Source organism: Schistocerca serialis, chromosome 1, assembly GCF_023864345.2.
Source record: "Schistocerca serialis cubense isolate TAMUIC-IGC-003099 chromosome 1, iqSchSeri2.2, whole genome shotgun sequence".
In the NCBI taxonomy this organism is placed as follows: domain Eukaryota; kingdom Metazoa; phylum Arthropoda; class Insecta; order Orthoptera; family Acrididae; genus Schistocerca; species Schistocerca serialis.
The window spans coordinates 865579416-865598618 of NC_064638.1; the positions used below are offsets into that span (position 1 = coordinate 865579416).

Consider the following 19203-nt stretch of genomic DNA (forward strand, 5'->3'; position numbering starts at 1 on the left):
CTTCATTTACTACATTTTTATACTGTCTCCTTTCATTGGTTAAATTCAACATCAAGGATTTCTACTAGCCCTCTACTTTTTACCTACTTGATATCCTCTGCTGCCTTCACTATTTCATCTCTCAAAGCAACTCACTCTTCTTCTAATGTATTTCTTTCTCCTGTTCTAGTCAATCGTTCCCTAATGCTCTCCCAAACTCTCTGCAGCTCTGGTTCTTTCAGTTTATCCAGGTCCCATCTCTTTAAACTTCTACCTTTTTGCAGTTTCTTCAGTTTTAGTCTACAGTTTATTACCAAGGAATTGTGGTCGGAGTCCACATCTGCCCCTGGAAATGTCTTACAATTTAAAACCTGGTTCCTGAATCTCTGTCTTACCATTATATAATCTATCTGCCACCATCCAGTGTCTCCATGCCTCTTCCACATATTCAACCTTCTTTGATTCTTAAATCAAGTGTTGGCTATGATTAAGTTATGCTCTGTGCAAAATTCTGCCAGGCGGCTTCCTCTTTCATTCCTTACCCCCATTCCATTTTCACTTACTACTTTTTCCTTCCCTTCCTTTTCCTACTATTGAATTCCATTCCCCCATGACTATTAAATTTTCGTCTCCCTTCACTATCTGAATAATTTCTTTTATCTCATCATACATTTCTTCAATCTCTTTGTTATCTGCGGAGCTAGTTGGCATATAAACTTGTAACTACTGTGGTAGGTGTGGGCTTCGTGGCTGCCTTGGCTACAATAATGCATTCACTATGTTGTTTGTAGTAGCTTACCCATGCTACTATTTTTTTATATTATTAAACCTACTCCTGCATTACCCCTATTTGATTTTGTATTCACCTGAGCAGAAATCTTGTTCCTTCTGCCACCGAACTTCAGTAATTCCCACTATATCTAACTTTAACCTACCCATTTCCCTTTTTAAATTTTCTAACCTGCCTGCCTGATTAAGGGATCTGACATTCCACACTCCGATCTGTAGAACACCAGTTTTGTTTCTCCTGATACCAACATCCTCCTGAGTGGTATCCATCCGGAGATCCAAGTGGAGGACTATTTTACCCAAGAGGATGCCATCATCATGTAACCATACAACACAGCTGCCCTCGGTGAAAATTACAGCTGTAGTTTCCCCTTGCTTTCAGCCGTTCACAGTACCAGCACAGCAAGGCCATTTTGGTTGATGTTACAAGGTCAGATCAGTCAATTATCCAGACTGTTGGCCCCCCGCAATTACTGAAAAGGCTGCTGTCCCTCTTCTGGAACCGCAAGTTTGTCTGCCCTCCCAACAGATAGCACTCAGCTGTGATTTTTTTTCCTTAGCTGACTAACTTGTGTATATATTGTTCACTAAATGCTATGTAATACTCAAAAATCAACACAGCATCAGTGCAGAACTGAGGTTACCTAAGTAAGCCTTGTGAACAGTTTTGTTTAGATGATATTTGGTTATTATCTTATGCATTTTACTATTTATATCAGGCATGGCCGAACAGTCTTCCTGGACATCTGCACCCCAGCTTGCTCCTTCCCATAACTTCAAGCACACAGGGCAGTTAAGTGGAGGGATGGGGTTAGAGGAAGGCTGCAACTGAATATCACCAGAGAAAGTACTCATTTTTCCACCATTACAATAGCAGCCACAGAGACAAACTAGTCTTCTGGTAAGTTAGCATTCCAGACAGATGTGGACAAGAAGACACTCATCTCTGTGATCCTGCGTGGTTTATTGGCCTCACTTTTATGACTGACATCACCAATTTTTGAAATTCTGCAAACTTCTCAACACAAGAGAGAAAACATTTGATTTTACATGAATTATGCTTTCTAACATAAATTAAATGTTTGGAAACAAACTTCATATCAATGACATGGAATATTTTTAGACCTTAACACAACACTTCTTACAGCTCAAAACCCATTTTGACTGGTTTATTACACTTTTATGGATTTTAGACCCCATTAATTCTAGTTAAGACAGATAAACCAACAGCATAGAACCTTTCTCAAGAGACTGTTTGTTCAGTCTAAAACCTACAAGGCTAGTAAAAACATTACATCATTAAAAATATCCTTGACTGAACACAAAAACGGCTACTATATCTTATGAATGCAAACTCCCCCACATTTTTATGAAATTTACAAGTCTCACCAGTATCATTCCGAAGTCCTTGGGTCAAATGTCTAGGGGGTGATAGATCATGGGGAACAACTTTTGTTAGAGACAAAAACTTCACTGATGTGGCCTGGTGATGCTAGGTGTCATTTTATTGCATTTGCTGGTTCTGGGGTGACGAGATTTCACCAAGTTATCAGGGTCTACTAACCTGGTGTGCTGCATCTGCATACTAGCTACTCAGTATATTGGTACAGTTATTTACAACAAGAAAACCTTAATAATGAGTGATTCTAAGTGGAGAAAGATATTTTATAAGCTCAGCCTACGCACTTCATATGCAGAACGGATGACTGAATTATAGGCAACACACATTACATACGAATGCTGCCGAGTGCCTACACCCTGCCACCTCTCAGAGACATAATAGATTACTCGATTATGAAAGGGTGTTAGTGTCACCGGGAAGTATCAACAAACAGTTTGCCTCTAACAAAAGTTCTTGCGCAAGACTGATTCACCCGGTACTTCGTACCTCCATGTGTTTGGTTGTATTCTTAAACAGTTTTCTTTAGGCATGTAATGAAACTTTTCCACCAAGACAATATTGCAATAAAATATCAAATAAGTCAAGATGGATCACACCAGGAATAAAAATTTTCAGTGATAGAAAAAGGAAGCTGCTCAACCAGCTACAACACAGATCCTGATTTTGTAAAATATGTTTGAAACTATAAAACTATTTTTAAAAAAATTGTGAAAGCTTCAAAACAAATCGCAAATAATAAATTCACTCTAGGGCAAAAAAATAAAACGAGCAGTATGGTCTGTAGTTAAGTCTGAATTAGGTGTCAAAAATTACAAGCAAGACATTTCAAAACTGGAAAAATCTGTTGTAAAACCAGCTTAAATATATGATCGCTTCAACAAGTACTTCATAAATGTAGCAAACTCTGATTCAGATGAAGCAAATTATGAGCAGAAAGTAAATAGTTTTAGGTTGAAAGGCAATAGCAGTCAAGGTCTTCTCTCTCTCTCTCTCTCTCTCTCTCTCTCTCTCATAATAAACAAATTATTTGAGGACTGTTCCTTCTCTGATTTCTTGAAATATGTAAAAGTAAAACCATTGTTTAAAAAAAATGTTCAAAAGATATGAGAAATTTTCACCCCATTTCTATACTCCCAGTCATATCAAAAATATTTGAAAAAATTACTGCCTTATTGATACAAAGTTTCATCCCACAGTATGATATTATTTCAAATAACCAATTTGGCTTCCTTGGATCAATTTTATTCTTGTTCTATGTAAGTGACTTGCCTCTCAATATAAATACTCATCTAAACTTTTTGCAGATGATTCTTCTGTCCTAATTGAAAATGAAAATTCTGACAACATGCCACAGAGTATCATGAATACGTTAAGTAACTAGGAAACATGGTTCAATCTAAATGGCTTAAGGATAAACATTTCAAAACTCCACATGATGAGTTTAAAAGCAAACAGTTAAAACCTGAAGAAATCTGTATTATTCACAATAATCAAAAAATGGAAGAACTTGACTCCGTCAGATTCCTAGGAATAAACTTGGAAAGAAATTTGAGTTGGAATTCACATATAGAATACTAGTAAATAAATTAAACAGCCTTGCATTTACAGTGAAAATTTTTGCCAGTCCCACTCTTTTGGGCACCAGGAAAATAGCATACTTTGAACCTGTTATTAGATATGACATATTTTTTTGGGGAAACTCAGAAAATGTTGGGCATCATGTCAATCATTATTTAAACACCTAATAATATTAACTTTCCCCTTTTTATACATTTTGAGGTTTTATTTATTTATTTTATTTAATCGTATGGTGATTTCATACAATATACAGTTGATATAAAGCAAATGATTTTATACAATATACATATGATATTAGACAAGATTAAACCTTAAAGTGCATGTTTTTAAACCTGGGTGTGAGAGTGAACAAGTCATCAGGAATTCCAGGGTATGAATGAAGTGGACAGTGTTGGACTAAATGTTCAATTGTCTGCTCTTCTTGATTACATTCACACATTGGTGAACTGATCCAGCCCCATTTGTACCTGAAGTAACTACAACAACCATGTCCAGTCCTTAACCTGTTAAGGCGGCACCAAAGGTTCCTTGGTAGGTCAAAACCTTTTCGCTTCTTTGTGGGATCAAGGTGATGGACTCTTGTTCCTAATTTTTTGTTGTTGACCATTCATGCTTCCAGCTTTCATTTATATCAAAACCATCCACGATGAGTTGTCCTGCAGCAACACTTGCTGGTCTTCTTGATCGCAATCGTTGCTGTGGCGGATGACAGAATTCCCAGTACAGTGGTAGAGAGGGTGATGCAGAGATTTTCTTGGCCTCCCTCAGTAGCGCTTGTTTCCGGCTTAAGTGAGGTGGAGGGATGTGACTCAGTACAGGTAACCAGTGGCGTGGGGTTGATTTGATGGAACCAGTAATGCAGCGCATTGTGTCGTTAAGTTTTGTGTCTACCTTCTTCATATATACACTTTCCAACCACATTTTGAGGTGATTCTTTTCCTATGCAGCAGAACTGATCTTTTCAGAAAAACCATATTGAACACACTGCTCACCTCACATCACTTAAAATTGTGTGCTCACACTCGTCAGTATGTAGCCATGAGAATTCACAAAAAAATAAAAGGGTGTGGCATAATAAATATGAAGAAGATGATGATGATGTTGTTGTTGTGGTCTTCAGTCCAGACTGGTTTGATGCAGCTCTCCATGCATATGAAGATAAATATTTCAAAAAGCAAATTATATGATTATTCTCATTTAAAGATGCTACTACTCAGTGGAAGGTTTCATGAAAGATGAAGTGAGACTTTGAGCTGGAACCCAATAATGGAATAAAAATTACGATGGTTATAGTGGATGTAAATGTTGTAAGCTTGACAAATTTTAAATAAGTAAATTCTTCACCAGGCAATATTGTACGTGTGACAAAATTTCAAATAATCAAATTGTAACCTCGACATGTCTCTTGTACGAGGGTCGGTCAAAAAGTAATGCCTCCCATTTTTTTTCTACTTAAAGAAATTAAGTTAAGTGAAAAATTTGAATTTGGCGCCATTCCTCAAACCTTCTTCTGCAATCCACTGCAGTAGTAACTTTCTGTGTCAACAGGTGGCAGCACAGCAGAAGTTTGTAAGATGGCCGACATCGATGTTCGTTTGAGACAGCGTTGTGTGATTGAATTCTTGAATGCAGAAGGTGAAACGCCCATACGCATTCATGAAAGACTGAAGAAGGTGTATGGTGTTGTGACAGTGGATGTCAGCACTGTTAGACGATGGGTTCGTCGTTGTAAGGAAGCTGAAGGGCAAACACCGTTGACTGACGAAAAGCGGAGCGGCAGGCCGGTGAGTGCAGTGACTCCACACAACATTCAGCACGTTGATGACATCATTCGTGGTGACCGTCGGGTGACTGCAGATGAAGTGTGTCGCATTATTTCTCTTAGTAAAGGCAGTGTGATCACGATTATTAAACAATTGGGGTACTCAAAAGTTTGTGCACGGTGGGTTCCAAGAATGTTAACCGATCAGAATAAAGAGGCAAGGAAAACAATAGCCTCCCAACACTTGCAGCGCTTCCGTTTGGAGGGAGATGAGTTTCTGAAAAAAATTGTGACCGGGGACGAAACATGGGTGCATTTTTTTGAACCCGAATCAAAGAGGCAGTCAATGGAGTGGCGTCACACAAGCTCGCCGAGGAAGAAAAAATTCAAAACTGTGCGATCGGCAGGGAAAGTTATGGCAACAGTTTTCTGGGATACAGAGGGTGTGATTCTGGTTGATTTTTTGGAGCAGGGATGCACAATAAATTCTGTTCAATACGTCACAACCCTCAACAAACTTAAAGCACGTCTTCAGCGAGTTCGCCCAACAAAATCAATGGCAGATGTTCTTCTTTTGCATGACAATGCAAGACCACACACCAGTCGTCACACCTCTGACGAGATTGTCAAAATTGGATGGGAAGTTTTGCCTCATCCCCCATACAGCCCTGACCTGGCACCATCAGACTTCCATCTGTTCGGGCCACTAAAAGAAGCTCATCGTGGGATTCATTTTGAAGATGAGGAGGCCGTCAAAACATCCGTGCGTCAATGGCTTAGGAAGCAGAGCTGTGATTTTTACCGTGCTGGGATACATGCCCTTGTTCAAAGATGGACCAAAACTGTAGAGATGGGCGGAGATTACATTGAAAAGTGACAAAATGATCCTCAATGTTGTGGTTTTCAACCTATGTAATTGCATTTAAATTTCCTGACAATTAAACGTAGAAAAAAAAATAGGAGGCATTACTTTTTGACTGACCCTCGTACATCAGACATATGTTCTGAAATTATGTATGTTATGAGATGAATAAAACATATTTCACAGAACCATTGTTCCAGGTATATCACAATTGTAAAATTCAATTGTGTGTAAATATACTAACATCAGACCTCAAGAGTTAAATTCCCATAAGTCATTGTTATTATCATTAAACACAATAACTCATTTGAGATATAAATTTACTGCAGTGATAGAAGCACAAAAAGCTGTAAATGAATCCTACTGTAAAAACCCAATTTATGAAAGTGAGCTGCAATATCCACCTCCTAATATTTATCCCTTTGTATTGTAGACATGCCTTCTGTTGCTTCCACTTTGCCATGACCTTCAGATTGTAACCATCTTACACAACTTCTCAGAATACTGCAGTGGTGAAAGATGTTGGAGAGGCAGCCAGACACTGCCCTTCTCCCACTGTGCAATTGTACATTAAGAGTGTAAATGGTGGTCAGGTTTGACATATCCACTGAATGTTTGTACTAAGTATTTTAGATAATGTGAAAATGAAAAAAATGTACAAAAATTTTGACTTTTTACATACCATTGGTGAAATAATATAACCATACTATTTAATGTAAATGTATATTTTAGGTTTTTTTGTCATTTTCCACATCCTCTAAGACCTCTTCACACTGAATTTATGGAAAAAATAGTGACTCTAATCTGATTTAAAAGTGTAACTGAAGGCTGTTTCTTTGTTGTGTGTTTGTGTCATTACTTCTAATCAAGGTGTCAATACGTATTGCCAATTAGTCTTTTGGCCTTGTAAACAGGTCTTTTTCCACAATCATACAGCTGTGCCTCTGGGTTCAAGGAGAACAGCTTCAGTAAAAAGAAAAGAAAAGAAAAGAAAAGAAAAGAAAGAGAGAGAGAGAGAGAGAGAGAGAGAGAAGAAGAAGAAGAAAAGATAAATTTGCAGGTCTGTTAGGTTCACTGATCCATTCTGTCACTGCCAACTTCTGTCAGAATTACACAAACTTCTTCCTATGATTCAGAACCAATGGGAACAAATTTTGCAAACAATTTGTCAAAATTGTAAATGAGCGAAAGGAGCTTAAAAATTAAATGCTTATGTGCATTGCATTGAAATCAATAGTGGAAACTATTTGAAGTTTTTTTTTTTTATATGTATATAAATTTGATTTAAATTTGATTTCAACATACCAGCACAGATTGCTGCTATCAGACGGCCAGATTTTTCCTGTTCCTTCAACAATGAACCAACCTCGTTTGACTGAAATCACAAAAAAAATACATTTAATAACATACCTCCACATCATCACACAGAAATAACAGACTATTTCAGCACAATAAAGCTAAAACACATATTTGTGGGCATCTTTTACAAATCAACAGTCAATTAGTCACATATTACAATATTTACATTACCTAAATGACTGATAAAAAAAAATGAAGAAGCTATCCAGTCAAAAGAATTTCAAGCCACTGACAGAGACAATAACCAGCATAATTCATCTCCAGGATTATTCACACACTGGTTTCAGTGAAGCAGATATCAATAAAACAAAAAAGTTGAGAAATTTTGTCTAACAAAAATTTGTCTCATAGGTACTTTTTAATTTTCCAATCTACAAATTTAATTACATTCATTATGCTTTAATTATTTACAGAGATATAGTAAACATTTATTTTGGTTGTGTTTGACACTAACAAATAATTGGTGAGAAAGATCATACTGATGAATGTATCTGCCGACTAGCAGAAGAGTGAAGGCTAGTGTGAATTTTTAAGCTGTAAGTATACCTATGCACCACCAATATTCAGCTGTATGCGATTCACTTTAACAATTGTGTATATTGAACCACAGAATTATCTTCCATGGCGAATTTCACCTTTAAAATGGGGAATTAACAATTTTGGGTTTTCCTTGCACATCCTCCATTTCAGCAACATAGATATACATACTACAGGAAAACATATTTCACAAATATGAAAAAAGCACTAACTCTGAAATTATCACAACCCTTTGAAATTTCAAAATCACTGGTGTGCTGATGTGTCACTGCCAAGTAACACAGCTGAATGAAATGCATTGTTATTATAACTCAATGAATGTAGAGCATATAGAGAAAGAACTGATACACTACAGAAGATAACTAAAAGAAATGCACAATGAGATGAACAGAAATGACAATAATTACAGTGAAGTCACTGCAGTTCATGGTGGGCCCCTGCACATTACAAGAGGTGGAACATGGTACTTAACTGGGTGTGTGATCACCACACACAGCTACACACGCTCTGCACCGTGCTCCCATGCAGACCAAAAGGTTGGTAAGGAGCTCTTGTGGTGGCGCATTCCATTCCTCCACTAGTGCGGTTGACAATGCTGGAAGGTTGTTGGTGCATGTGGACATGTTTGAACACACAATGCAGACAGGAATGTTCTTGAACATGATCATTTTGGTGATCCAAGTGTTACAGTTTTGGGAGGCATAATGTTGTATGAGGGTTGTGAGGGTTCTCTCTGCCTTGAAGCGAACTTTCTTACTTGATTCAGATGGACTTCACCTGGCATCAGACTTTTTCTGCAATATGACTACTATTATGCAGTAACAGCTGCTAGTGGGTTCACAAACAGGTTTTATTGCCCCATTACAAATAGATTCAATTTCCAATTGACAATAACTTCAAACAATCAGCTAATAATAAAAACAGACACTCATAGTTCTGAGTCAAATTCAGTCCTCTGTTATATATATAGATCTCCCTGGGTTCAAGAGTCCTATAATTGCAGAACTTCAACATGGACGAACTTGCTCTGTAGACTCCAAGCTCCTGCCTGCTCTGATGTTATGAGCAGCTGTCCAGCACTCCTAGAATATCTCCACCATAAATCACGACACCAATCTGAACAGAACCTAATTTTCTTTTACCTATAAGTATTATTACTTAGACATAGTCTTCCAAGGTTCAATTCTCGGCCTTATATATTCCTATGAACACCAACATGCATGATCTCACAATCTCAATTCAGCACCGAGGGTCCATATCACCAACTCTCCTCGACACCATAGACATTTACACCCTTACAGCATACTGTCCTTAAAATCTTTGAACATGGTACACTCTACAGTTAACATTATTGTGACACTGTACTCCGCGAATATGCAGCAAATGGACTGGCCTGCCCATTCCCTCAAATTAAATGCCATCAAGGATATGTGGAATGGGTTGGGGAGATTTATTGCAGCACATCCACATACACCAATCGCCACCAGCATTGTCGCACAGATAGAGTAATGGCATGCCCTACCTACCTTGTGGCCAGCATGGGAGCACATTTCAGAGCACGCATTGCCATCTGCAGTGATCACACATCCTATTAAGAACCTATGTACTATCATTTATAATGTTCAGGGAATTATCATGAATTGTGGTGTAATTATTGTCTTTGAATAAAACTGTCATTTATGTTTGTCTCATTGTGCATTTCTTCCAGTTACCCTCTGTGCTATATTGTAGCAGTTCTTTCTATGTATTGTCCAAGTTTCCTCAAGCTATGTTACTTGGCCGTAACATATGCGAAAGTTATTCTTGTCCGTAAGTTTTGCAAAACAGTGTACATTGTTATTTTGTGGGTATGACACATCCCTGGTTGTGTAAATATATTCAATGGAAATCTGTTCTACTCTGTTCAACTCTTCAGAGCAACAAGATGAGAATTTTGATTCTGTGATACATACATACACACATACATACATACATTGTATATGTCCCCATACACTATAACCATAAACTGTATAGCTGAAATTTGCAAGTGCCACAAAATCTGACATTTTACTGATTAAAAAGTTGCAGTAAAAGTGGTAGCTAATTAGGATTTTAGGTTTAGTGCATCTGCAGTGTGAAAGTGAGAGAATTTGTGTGTTTATGGTATTAAGTGGCAAATTATGGTAACATTATGAATTGGGATAGTATGCTTTTCATCTGTATGAAGCAATTACAGAGGAAACTAACAAGGCTTATTAGAAATAATTGAGAGGTAGTCTATCGCCATGATGTCAATACTGACTAAACCTCAGACAGTTATGCTTGAGGGCACTTAGAGCTATTGATGCCAATCTTTGGTTTGACCCCCATAGTAACATCACCAAAAACAATACGAGGACATGGTGCAGCAGAAATTGGTAATCTATTCCTAAATCCATCCGTCTTTTATTACGAAACAGATGTGAGCCCACTATTAAATGGTTTATCAGGCCATGATATCAAATGGCAACAATAATAGCTGAGAAAAAAATTTTATAAAAGCCAACACACTATACAAAGAGAATCTGCAGGCTGAGCGAAAGGAAAGAAGTTTATAAAGCGACGATAGCAGGTTTGAAATTTAATTCTTTACTACTCCCACCTCAGAGCACCATTACCCATCAACAACAGTCCTACCCCACTGAATGTCTGTCATCCGTTCATAGCACCCAGATCTGGCCTTGCCGACAACATGCTACCAGTAAGATCCATAAACTTGACCTCCTGACCATTGTAATTAGTAACTGTCCTTCCAGTGAAAAATCTCCACTCTTGTCAACCAATACCTCCAACAAATTGCTTATAGACTAGCCTCTAATATTAAAATCTGGAGCATGGCCATGGACACCCACATGACACCATCATGGGCAATCTAGAGAAAGTTCAAACAAATTTCGGGCTTGCAGCCGGTTGTCATTCAATATCTCGCACAATATTTCAACTGGCCACCTGCCAGTCATCTTCAGGCGAGCCGTCGCAGACTGGCGAAAATGTCCACTGTTCCGCAATATATAGCGCGCTCTAACTATTCTGCACATGTGTCGAAAACTTGATAGATGGACCAAACTGCCCGCTGGCAGCACCCTCCCTCTACATCTACATCTACGTGATTACTCTGCAATTCACATTTAAGTGCTTGGCAGAGGGTTCATCGAACCACAATCATACTATCTCTCTACCATTCCACTCCCGGACAGCGCGCGGAAAAAAAACCCACCTAAACCTTTCTGTTCGAGCTCTGATTTCTCTTATTTTATTTTGATGATCATTCCCACCTATGTAGGTTGGGCTCAACAAAATATTTTCGCATTCGGAAGAGAAAGTTGGTGACTGAAATTTTGTAAACAGATCTCGCCGCGACGAAAAACGTCTTTTCTTTAATGACTTCCATCCCAACTCGCGTATCATATCTGCCAAACTCTCTCCCCTATTACGTGATAATACAAAACGAGCTGCCCTTTCTTGCACCCTTTCGATGCCCTCTGTCAATCCCACCTGGTAAAAATCCCACACCGCGTAGCATTATTCTAACAGAGGACGAACGAGTGTAGTGTAAGCTATCTCTTTAGTGGACTTGTTGCATCTTCTAAGTGTCCTGCCAATGAAACACAACCTTTGGCTCGCCTTCCCCACAATATTATCTATGTGGTCTTTCCAACTGAAGTTGTTCGCAATTTTAACACCCAGGTACTTAATTGAATTGACAGCCTTGAGAATTTTACTATTTATTGAGTAATCGAATTCCAACGAATTTCTTTTGGAACTTGTGTGGATCACCTCACACTTTTCGTTATTTAGCGTCAACTGCCACCTGCCACACCATACAGCAATCTTTTCTAAATCACTTTGCAACTGATACTGGTCTTCGGATGACCTTACTAGACGGTAAATTACAGTATCATCTGCGAACAACCTAAGAGAACTGCTCAGATTGTCACCCAGGTCATTTATATAGATCAGGAACACCAGGGGTCCCAGGACGCTTCCCTGGGGAACACCCGATATCATTTCAATTTTACTCGATGATTTGCTGTCTATTACTACAGACTGCAACCTTCCTGACAGGAAATCACGAACCCAGTCACACAACTGAGACAATACCCCATAGGCCCGCACCTTGTGAGGAACGGTGTCAAAAGCTTTCTGGAAATCTAAAAATATGGAATCAACTTGAGATCCCCTGTCGATAGCGGCCATTACTTCGTGCGAATAAAGAGCTACCTGCATTGCACAAGAGAGATGTTTTCTGAAACCATGCTGATTACGTATCAGTAGATCATTCCCTTCGAGGTGACTCATAATGTTTGAATACAGTATATGCTCCAAAATCCTACTGCTAACTGACGCCAATGATATAGGTCTGTAGTTCGATGGATTACTCCTACTACCCTTCTTAAACACTGGTGCGACCTGTGCAATTTTCCAATCTGTAGGTACAGATCTATCGGTGAGCGAGCGGCTGTATATGATTGCTAAGTAGGGAGCTATTGTATCAGTGTAATCTGAAAGGAACCTAATTGGTATACAATCTGTACCTACAGACTTGCCCGTATCAAGCGATTTGAGTTGCTTCGCAACCCCTAAGGTATCTACTTCTAAGAAACTCATGCTAGCAGCTGTTCGTGTTTCAAATTCTGGAATATTCCATTCGTCTTCCCTGGTGAAGGAATTTCCGAAAACTGCGTTCAATAACTCCGCTTTAGTGGCACAGTCGTCGGTAACAGTACCATCGCCACTGCGCAGCGAAGGTATTGACTGCGTCTTGCTGCTTGTGTACTTTACATACAACCAGAATTTCTTCGGATTTTCTACCAAATTTCGAGACAATGTTTCATTGTGGAACCTATTAAAGGTATCTTGCATTGAAGTCTGTGCCAAATTTCGCGCGTCTGTATATTTTAGCCAATCTTCAGGATTTTGCGTTCTGCTGACTTCGCATGCTTTTTCCATTGCCTCTGCAACAGCGTTCGGACCTGTTTTGTGTACCATGGGGGATCAGTTCCATCTCTTACCAATTTATGAGGTATGAATCTCTCAATTGCTGTTGCTGCTATATCTTTGAATTTCAGCCACATCTCGTCTACATTTGCACAGTCAGTTCAGAAGGAATGGAGATTGTCTCTTAGGAAGGCTTCTAGTGACACTTTATCCGCTTTTTTAAATAAAATCATTTTGCATTTGTTTCTGGTGGATTTGGAAGAAACGGTATTGAGCCTAGCTACAATCACCTTGTGATCACTAATCCCTGTATCAGTCATGATGCTCTCTATTAGCTCTGGATTGTTTGTGGCTAAGAGGTCAAGATTGTTTTCGCAACCATTTACAATTCGCATGGGTTCGTGGACTAACTGCTCGAAATAATTTTCGGAGAAAGCATTTAGGACAATCTCGGAAGATGTTTTCTGCCTACCACTGGTTTTGAGCAAGTATTTTTGCCAACATATCGAGGGAACGTTGAAGTCCCCACCAACTACAACCGTATGAGTAGGGTATTTATTTGTTACGAAACTCAAATTTTCTCTGAACTGTTCAGCAACTATATCATCGTAGTCTGGGGGTCGGTAGAAGGAGCCAATTATTAACTTAGTTCGGCTGTTAAGTATAACATCCACCCATACCAATTCGCACGGAGTATCTACTTCGACTTCACTGCAAGACAAACCACTACTGACAGACACAAACACTCCACCACCAATTCTGCCTAATCTATCTTTCCTGAACACCGTCTGAGATTTTGTAAAAATTTCTGCAGAACTTATATCAGGCTTTAGTCAGCTTTCTGTACCTATAATGATTTCAGCTTCTGTGCTTTCTATTAGCGCTTGAAGCTCAGGGACTTTCCCAGCACAACTACAACAATTTACAACTACAATTCCGACTGTTCGTTGATCCACGCACATCCTGTATTTGCCATGCACCCTTTGAGTTTGCAGCCCACCCCGTACTTTCCCGAGGCCTTCTAACCTAAAAAAAAACGCCCAGTCCACGCCACACAGCCTCTGCTACCCGTGTAGCCGCCAGCTGAGTGTAGTGAACTCCTGACCTATTCAGCGGAACCCGAAACCCCACCACCCTGTGGCGCAAGTCAAGGAATCTGCAGCCAAAACGGTCGCAAAACTGTCTGAGCCTCTGATTCAGACCCTCCACCCGGCTCTGCACCAAAGCTCCACAGTCGGTTCTGTCAACGATGCTGCAGATGGTGAGCTCTGCCTTCATCTCGTAAGCAAGACTGGCAGCCTTCACCAAATCAGATAGCCTCTGGAATCCAGAGAGAATTTGCTCATATCCAAAGCGACACATGTCATTAGTGCCGACATGTGCCACCACCTGCAGCTGGCTGCACCCTGTGCTCTTCATGGCATCCGGAAGGACCCTTTCCACATCAGGAATGACTCCACCCGGAATGCACACGGAGTGCACACTGGATTTCTTCCCCTCCTTAGCCGCCATATCCCTAAGGGGCCCCCCATTACGCGCCTAACATTGAAGCTCCCAACTACCAATAAGCCCACCCTCTGCGATTGCCCGGACCTTGAAGGCTGAGAATCATCCTCTGAAACAGGGCAGGCATCTGCCTCTGGCTCAGCCAGAGACAGTACCTGAAACCTGTTTGTCAGACGTGCCAGGGAGGCTTTCTGATCAGCCTCCAGGGATGTCTTTCGCTGCCTGCCACACCTTGGAACGACCTCCCAATCAACCACAGGCGAGGGCTCAGCCCCACTGCGGGCAGCAAACAGGGCAACCACAGTGGCAGACCGATCTGGGGACAGACGGGACGAGGTTGACATCCCCGTGATACCCAAGTCCGGCTCCCCACAGTGGTGCCCATTGGCAACAGCCACAACTGCACGACCGAAGTCAGCGCTGCCTGCAGCTGTGAGCGAAGGGATGCCAACTCAGCCCTCATCCGAACACACCAAACACAGTCCCTGTCCATTCTAATCGATGTTGAACAACAGTTACTGAAACACGAGTCCGTGCCTAGATAACGCAAGGGAAACACGAAAAGAATGTATGAACTAACCTGTAAAAATGCCTAATGACTGGGCTACAATCTGCCTGAATTTACGATTACAGTAACTAAAACTCGAAATTACACCTCCTATCCCTGGTGGAATATCAGAACTCAGTCGCCTTCTGTGTTGCTGTTTGCCGCGGCCATTGGCGCACTCTGTCCTCTTCGAATAGAGCAAATCGTGGAGATAATGGGATTCCATGCACTGTCCAGCTGGTAGCCGCATTCACGGTTCAACAGATTTTCCGCCAGACATATTTCTATGGATTCTTTAATAATGGAGTCCCAGAAAGATGTTGTTGTGGACAAAATCATTGTTTTCTCATACTCCATTGAATGTCCAGTAGAAATACAATGTTCAGCAATAGTGGACTTGCTTGGCTGCAAAAGGCCGGTGTAACATTGATGTTCAGTACAGCGTTCTTTCATGATGCGTGTGGTTTGACCTATATAAGCCATACCACATTGGCACGGTATCTTGTAAATTCGGGCCTTTCGTAGTAACAGATTGTCCTTTACTGATCCCACAAGGTCCGTAATCTTCTATGGTGGATGGAAAACCACCTTTACTTGAAATTTTCGGAGGATTCTTGCTATTTTAAATGAAGTGTTGGCAACGAAAGGAAGAAAAGCTAAAGATTGTTCTGGCATGTTCTCCTCTTTATCCACTTCCTGCTTCTTAGTTTTAACTGTTAGTGCCCTGTTAATCTGCCAGATCGAATAGCTATTTTTGCTGAGTACTGGCTTTAGATGGGCGAGTTCTTGAGGTAAGCTGTCTAGATCTGAGACAGTATGAGCTCCATGAACAAGTGTTTTAAGCACACTCATGGTTTGCAATGGATGATGGCAACTCAATGCTCGCAGGTACAAATCAGTATGAGTGGGCTTCCGATAAACTGAATGCCCTAGAGAACCATCATTCTTCCTTTGAACCAGTACATCCAAGAAGGGCAAACAACCATCTTTCTCTGTTTCCATGGTAAACCGGATGTTGCTAGGAATGGTGTTGAGGTGATGTAGAAACTCCATTAATTTGTCTTCCCCATGAAGCCACACCATGAAAGTATCATCCACATACATCCAAAAAACTGGGTTTCAGGGCAGCTGATTCAAGTGCTCTCTCCTCAAAATCCTCCATAAAAAGGTTGGCCACCAAGGGAGACAGGGGGCCACCCATGGCGACACCGTCAGGCTGTTCAAAATATTCTTGATTAAACATAAAATAAGTTAAGGAAAGAGCATGCCTAAACAATGCAGTGATATCAACAGGAAACATGTTACCAATCAGTGTCAAAGAATCTGTAAGAGGAACTTTTGTAAAAAGTGAGACCACATCAAAACTTACTAGAAGGTCCACACTGTTAAGATGAAGAGCCCCAGTCTACTGATAAAATCAGTTGAGTTTTGTATGTAATGTGTGCACCTGTCCACGAAAGGTTTCAGCAAGGTAGTGAGACGTTTTGCTAAATCATACGTAGGAACTCCAATGTTACTCACTATTGGACGCAGAGGAAGACCCTCTTTCTGAACCTTTGGAAGGCCATACAGTCTTGGAGGTACACAACCAAGTGGTCTTAACCTCTTTAAGGCCCTTTGCGGTAAGGAGGAGGAATTTAATAGTGTTGAAGTTTTCCGTTGCATACACCCTGTAGGATCATAATCAATCCTCCTATAGGTAGAGTCACTTAGCAGACCATACATCTTATCTTTATACACCACGAGGTAACAAAACACTTGCATTACCTTTGTCAGCTTTCAATATCACTACGTCAGGGTCCTCTCTCAGATTTCGTAATGCAGCTCTTTCTGCATGGGTTAAGTTACTGCGTTTTTTGTGGTCTCACTTTTTACAAAAGTTCCTCTTGCAGATTCTTTGACACTGATTGGTAACATGTTTCCTGTTGATATCACTGCGTTGTTTAGGCATGCTCTTTCCTTAACTAATTTTATGTTTAATAAAGACTATTTTGAACAGCCTGACGGTGTCGCCATGGGTAGCCCCCTGTCTCCCTTGGTGGCCAACCTTTTTATGGAGGATTTTGAGGAGAGAGCACTTGAATCAGCTGCCCTGAAACAAACAGTTTTTTGGAGGTATATGGATGATACTTTCATGGTGTGGCTTCATGGGGAAGACAAATTAATGGAGTTTCTACATCTCCTCAACTCCATTCATAGCAACATCCAGTTTACCATGGAAAGAGAGAAAGATGGTTGTTTGCCTCTCTTGGATGTCCTGGTTTGAAGGAAGAATGATGGTTCTCTAGGGCATTCAGTTTATCGGAAGCCCACTCATACTGATTTGTACCTGCGAGCATTGAGTTGCCATCATCCATTGCAAACCATGAGTGTGCTTAAAACACTTGTTCATAGAGCTCGTACTGTCTCAGATCTAGACATCTTACCTCAAGAACTCGCCCATCTAAAGCCAGTATTCAGCAAAAATAGCTATTCGATCTGGCAGATTAACAGGGCACTAACAGTTAAAACTAAGAAGCAGGAAGTGGATAAAGAGGAGAACATGCCAGAACAACCTTTAGCTTTTCTTCCTTTCATTGCCAACACTTCATTTAAAATAGCAAGAATCCTCCGAAAATTTCAAGTAAAGGTGGTTTTCCATCCACCATCGAAGATTACGGACCTTGTGGGATCAGTAAAGGACAATCTGTTACTACAAAAGGCCGAAATTTACAAGATACTGTGCCAATGTGGTATGGCTTATATAGGTCAAACCACATGCATCATGAAAGAACACTGTACTGAACATCAACATTACACCCGCCTTTTGCAGCCAAGCAAGTCCACTATTGTTGAACATTGTATTTCTACTGGACATTCAATGGAGTATGAGAAAACAATGATTTTGTCCACAGCAACATCTTTCTGGGACTCCATTATTAAAGAATCCGTAGAAATATGTCTGGCGGAAAATCTGTTGAACTGTGAATGCGGCTACCAGCTGGACAACGCATGGAATCCAATTATCTCCACGATTTGCTCAAATCGAAGAGGAAAGAGGGCGCCGATGGCTGCAGCAAACAGCAACACAGAGGGCGACTGAGTTCCACTTTTCCACCAGGGTGGGTGCTGCCGGCACATGGTGTGGTCCATCTATCAAGTTTTTGATGCATGTGCAGAATAGTTACAGCACGCCGTATATTGCGGAACGGAGGACGTTTTCACCAGTCTGCAATGGCTCACCTGAAGATGACTGGCAGGTGCCCAGTTGAAATATTGTGCAAGTTATTGAACGACGACTGGCTGCAAAGCTCGAAATTTGTTTGAACAGTCAATTCGCCGGGAAAATTTTAAAATTCAAATCTAGAGAAAACTTTCCTAGCTTCCCAAAACCACAGAGAACTTGTCTGATTCAGGTTCAATGATAATATCTTCATGATCTGGACTCAGGGCCAAGACACCCTGTCCTCATTTCTCCACAGCTTCAACACCATCTCTCTTATTTGCTTCACATGTTCCTCCTCAGTGAAAAATGCCTCCTTCCAGCATGCTGACCTCCACTTCTCTGATGGCTCCATTTCTGTCCATATCAAGAACATCAACTGTCAACAAAAATGGTTCAAATGGCTCTGAGCACTATGGGACTTGTGAAGTCATCACTCCCCTAGAACTTAGAAACCTAACTAACCTAAGGACAACACACAAATTCATGACCTAGGCAGGATTCGAACCCGCAACCGTAGCGGTCGTGCGGTTCCAGACTGAAGCGCCTAGAATTGCTCGGCCACTCCGCCAACTGTCAACAGTATCTTCATTTTGACATCTGTCTTACCTTTCACACACACACACACACACACACACACACGCGCGTGCGCAAAATATCACACTCATATAGCCTGCCCACCCATGGATGGTGTATCTGCTGTTACTAACTCCTTTGCCTAGTA

The 19203-nt window shown here is 40.6% G+C and overlaps 1 protein-coding gene across 1 annotated transcript in view; it reads right to left on the reverse strand.

Moving 5' to 3' along the window:
* Window positions 1–19203, reverse strand: part of LOC126485553 (Parkinson disease protein 7 homolog) — a 118645-nt gene that overhangs the window by 16770 nt on the left and 82672 nt on the right. The window contains exon 3 of the mRNA XM_050108883.1: window positions 7678–7747. Within this exon, the coding sequence (XP_049964840.1) occupies window positions 7678–7747 (70 nt within the window). The remainder of the gene's footprint in view (window positions 1–7677; window positions 7748–19203) is intronic.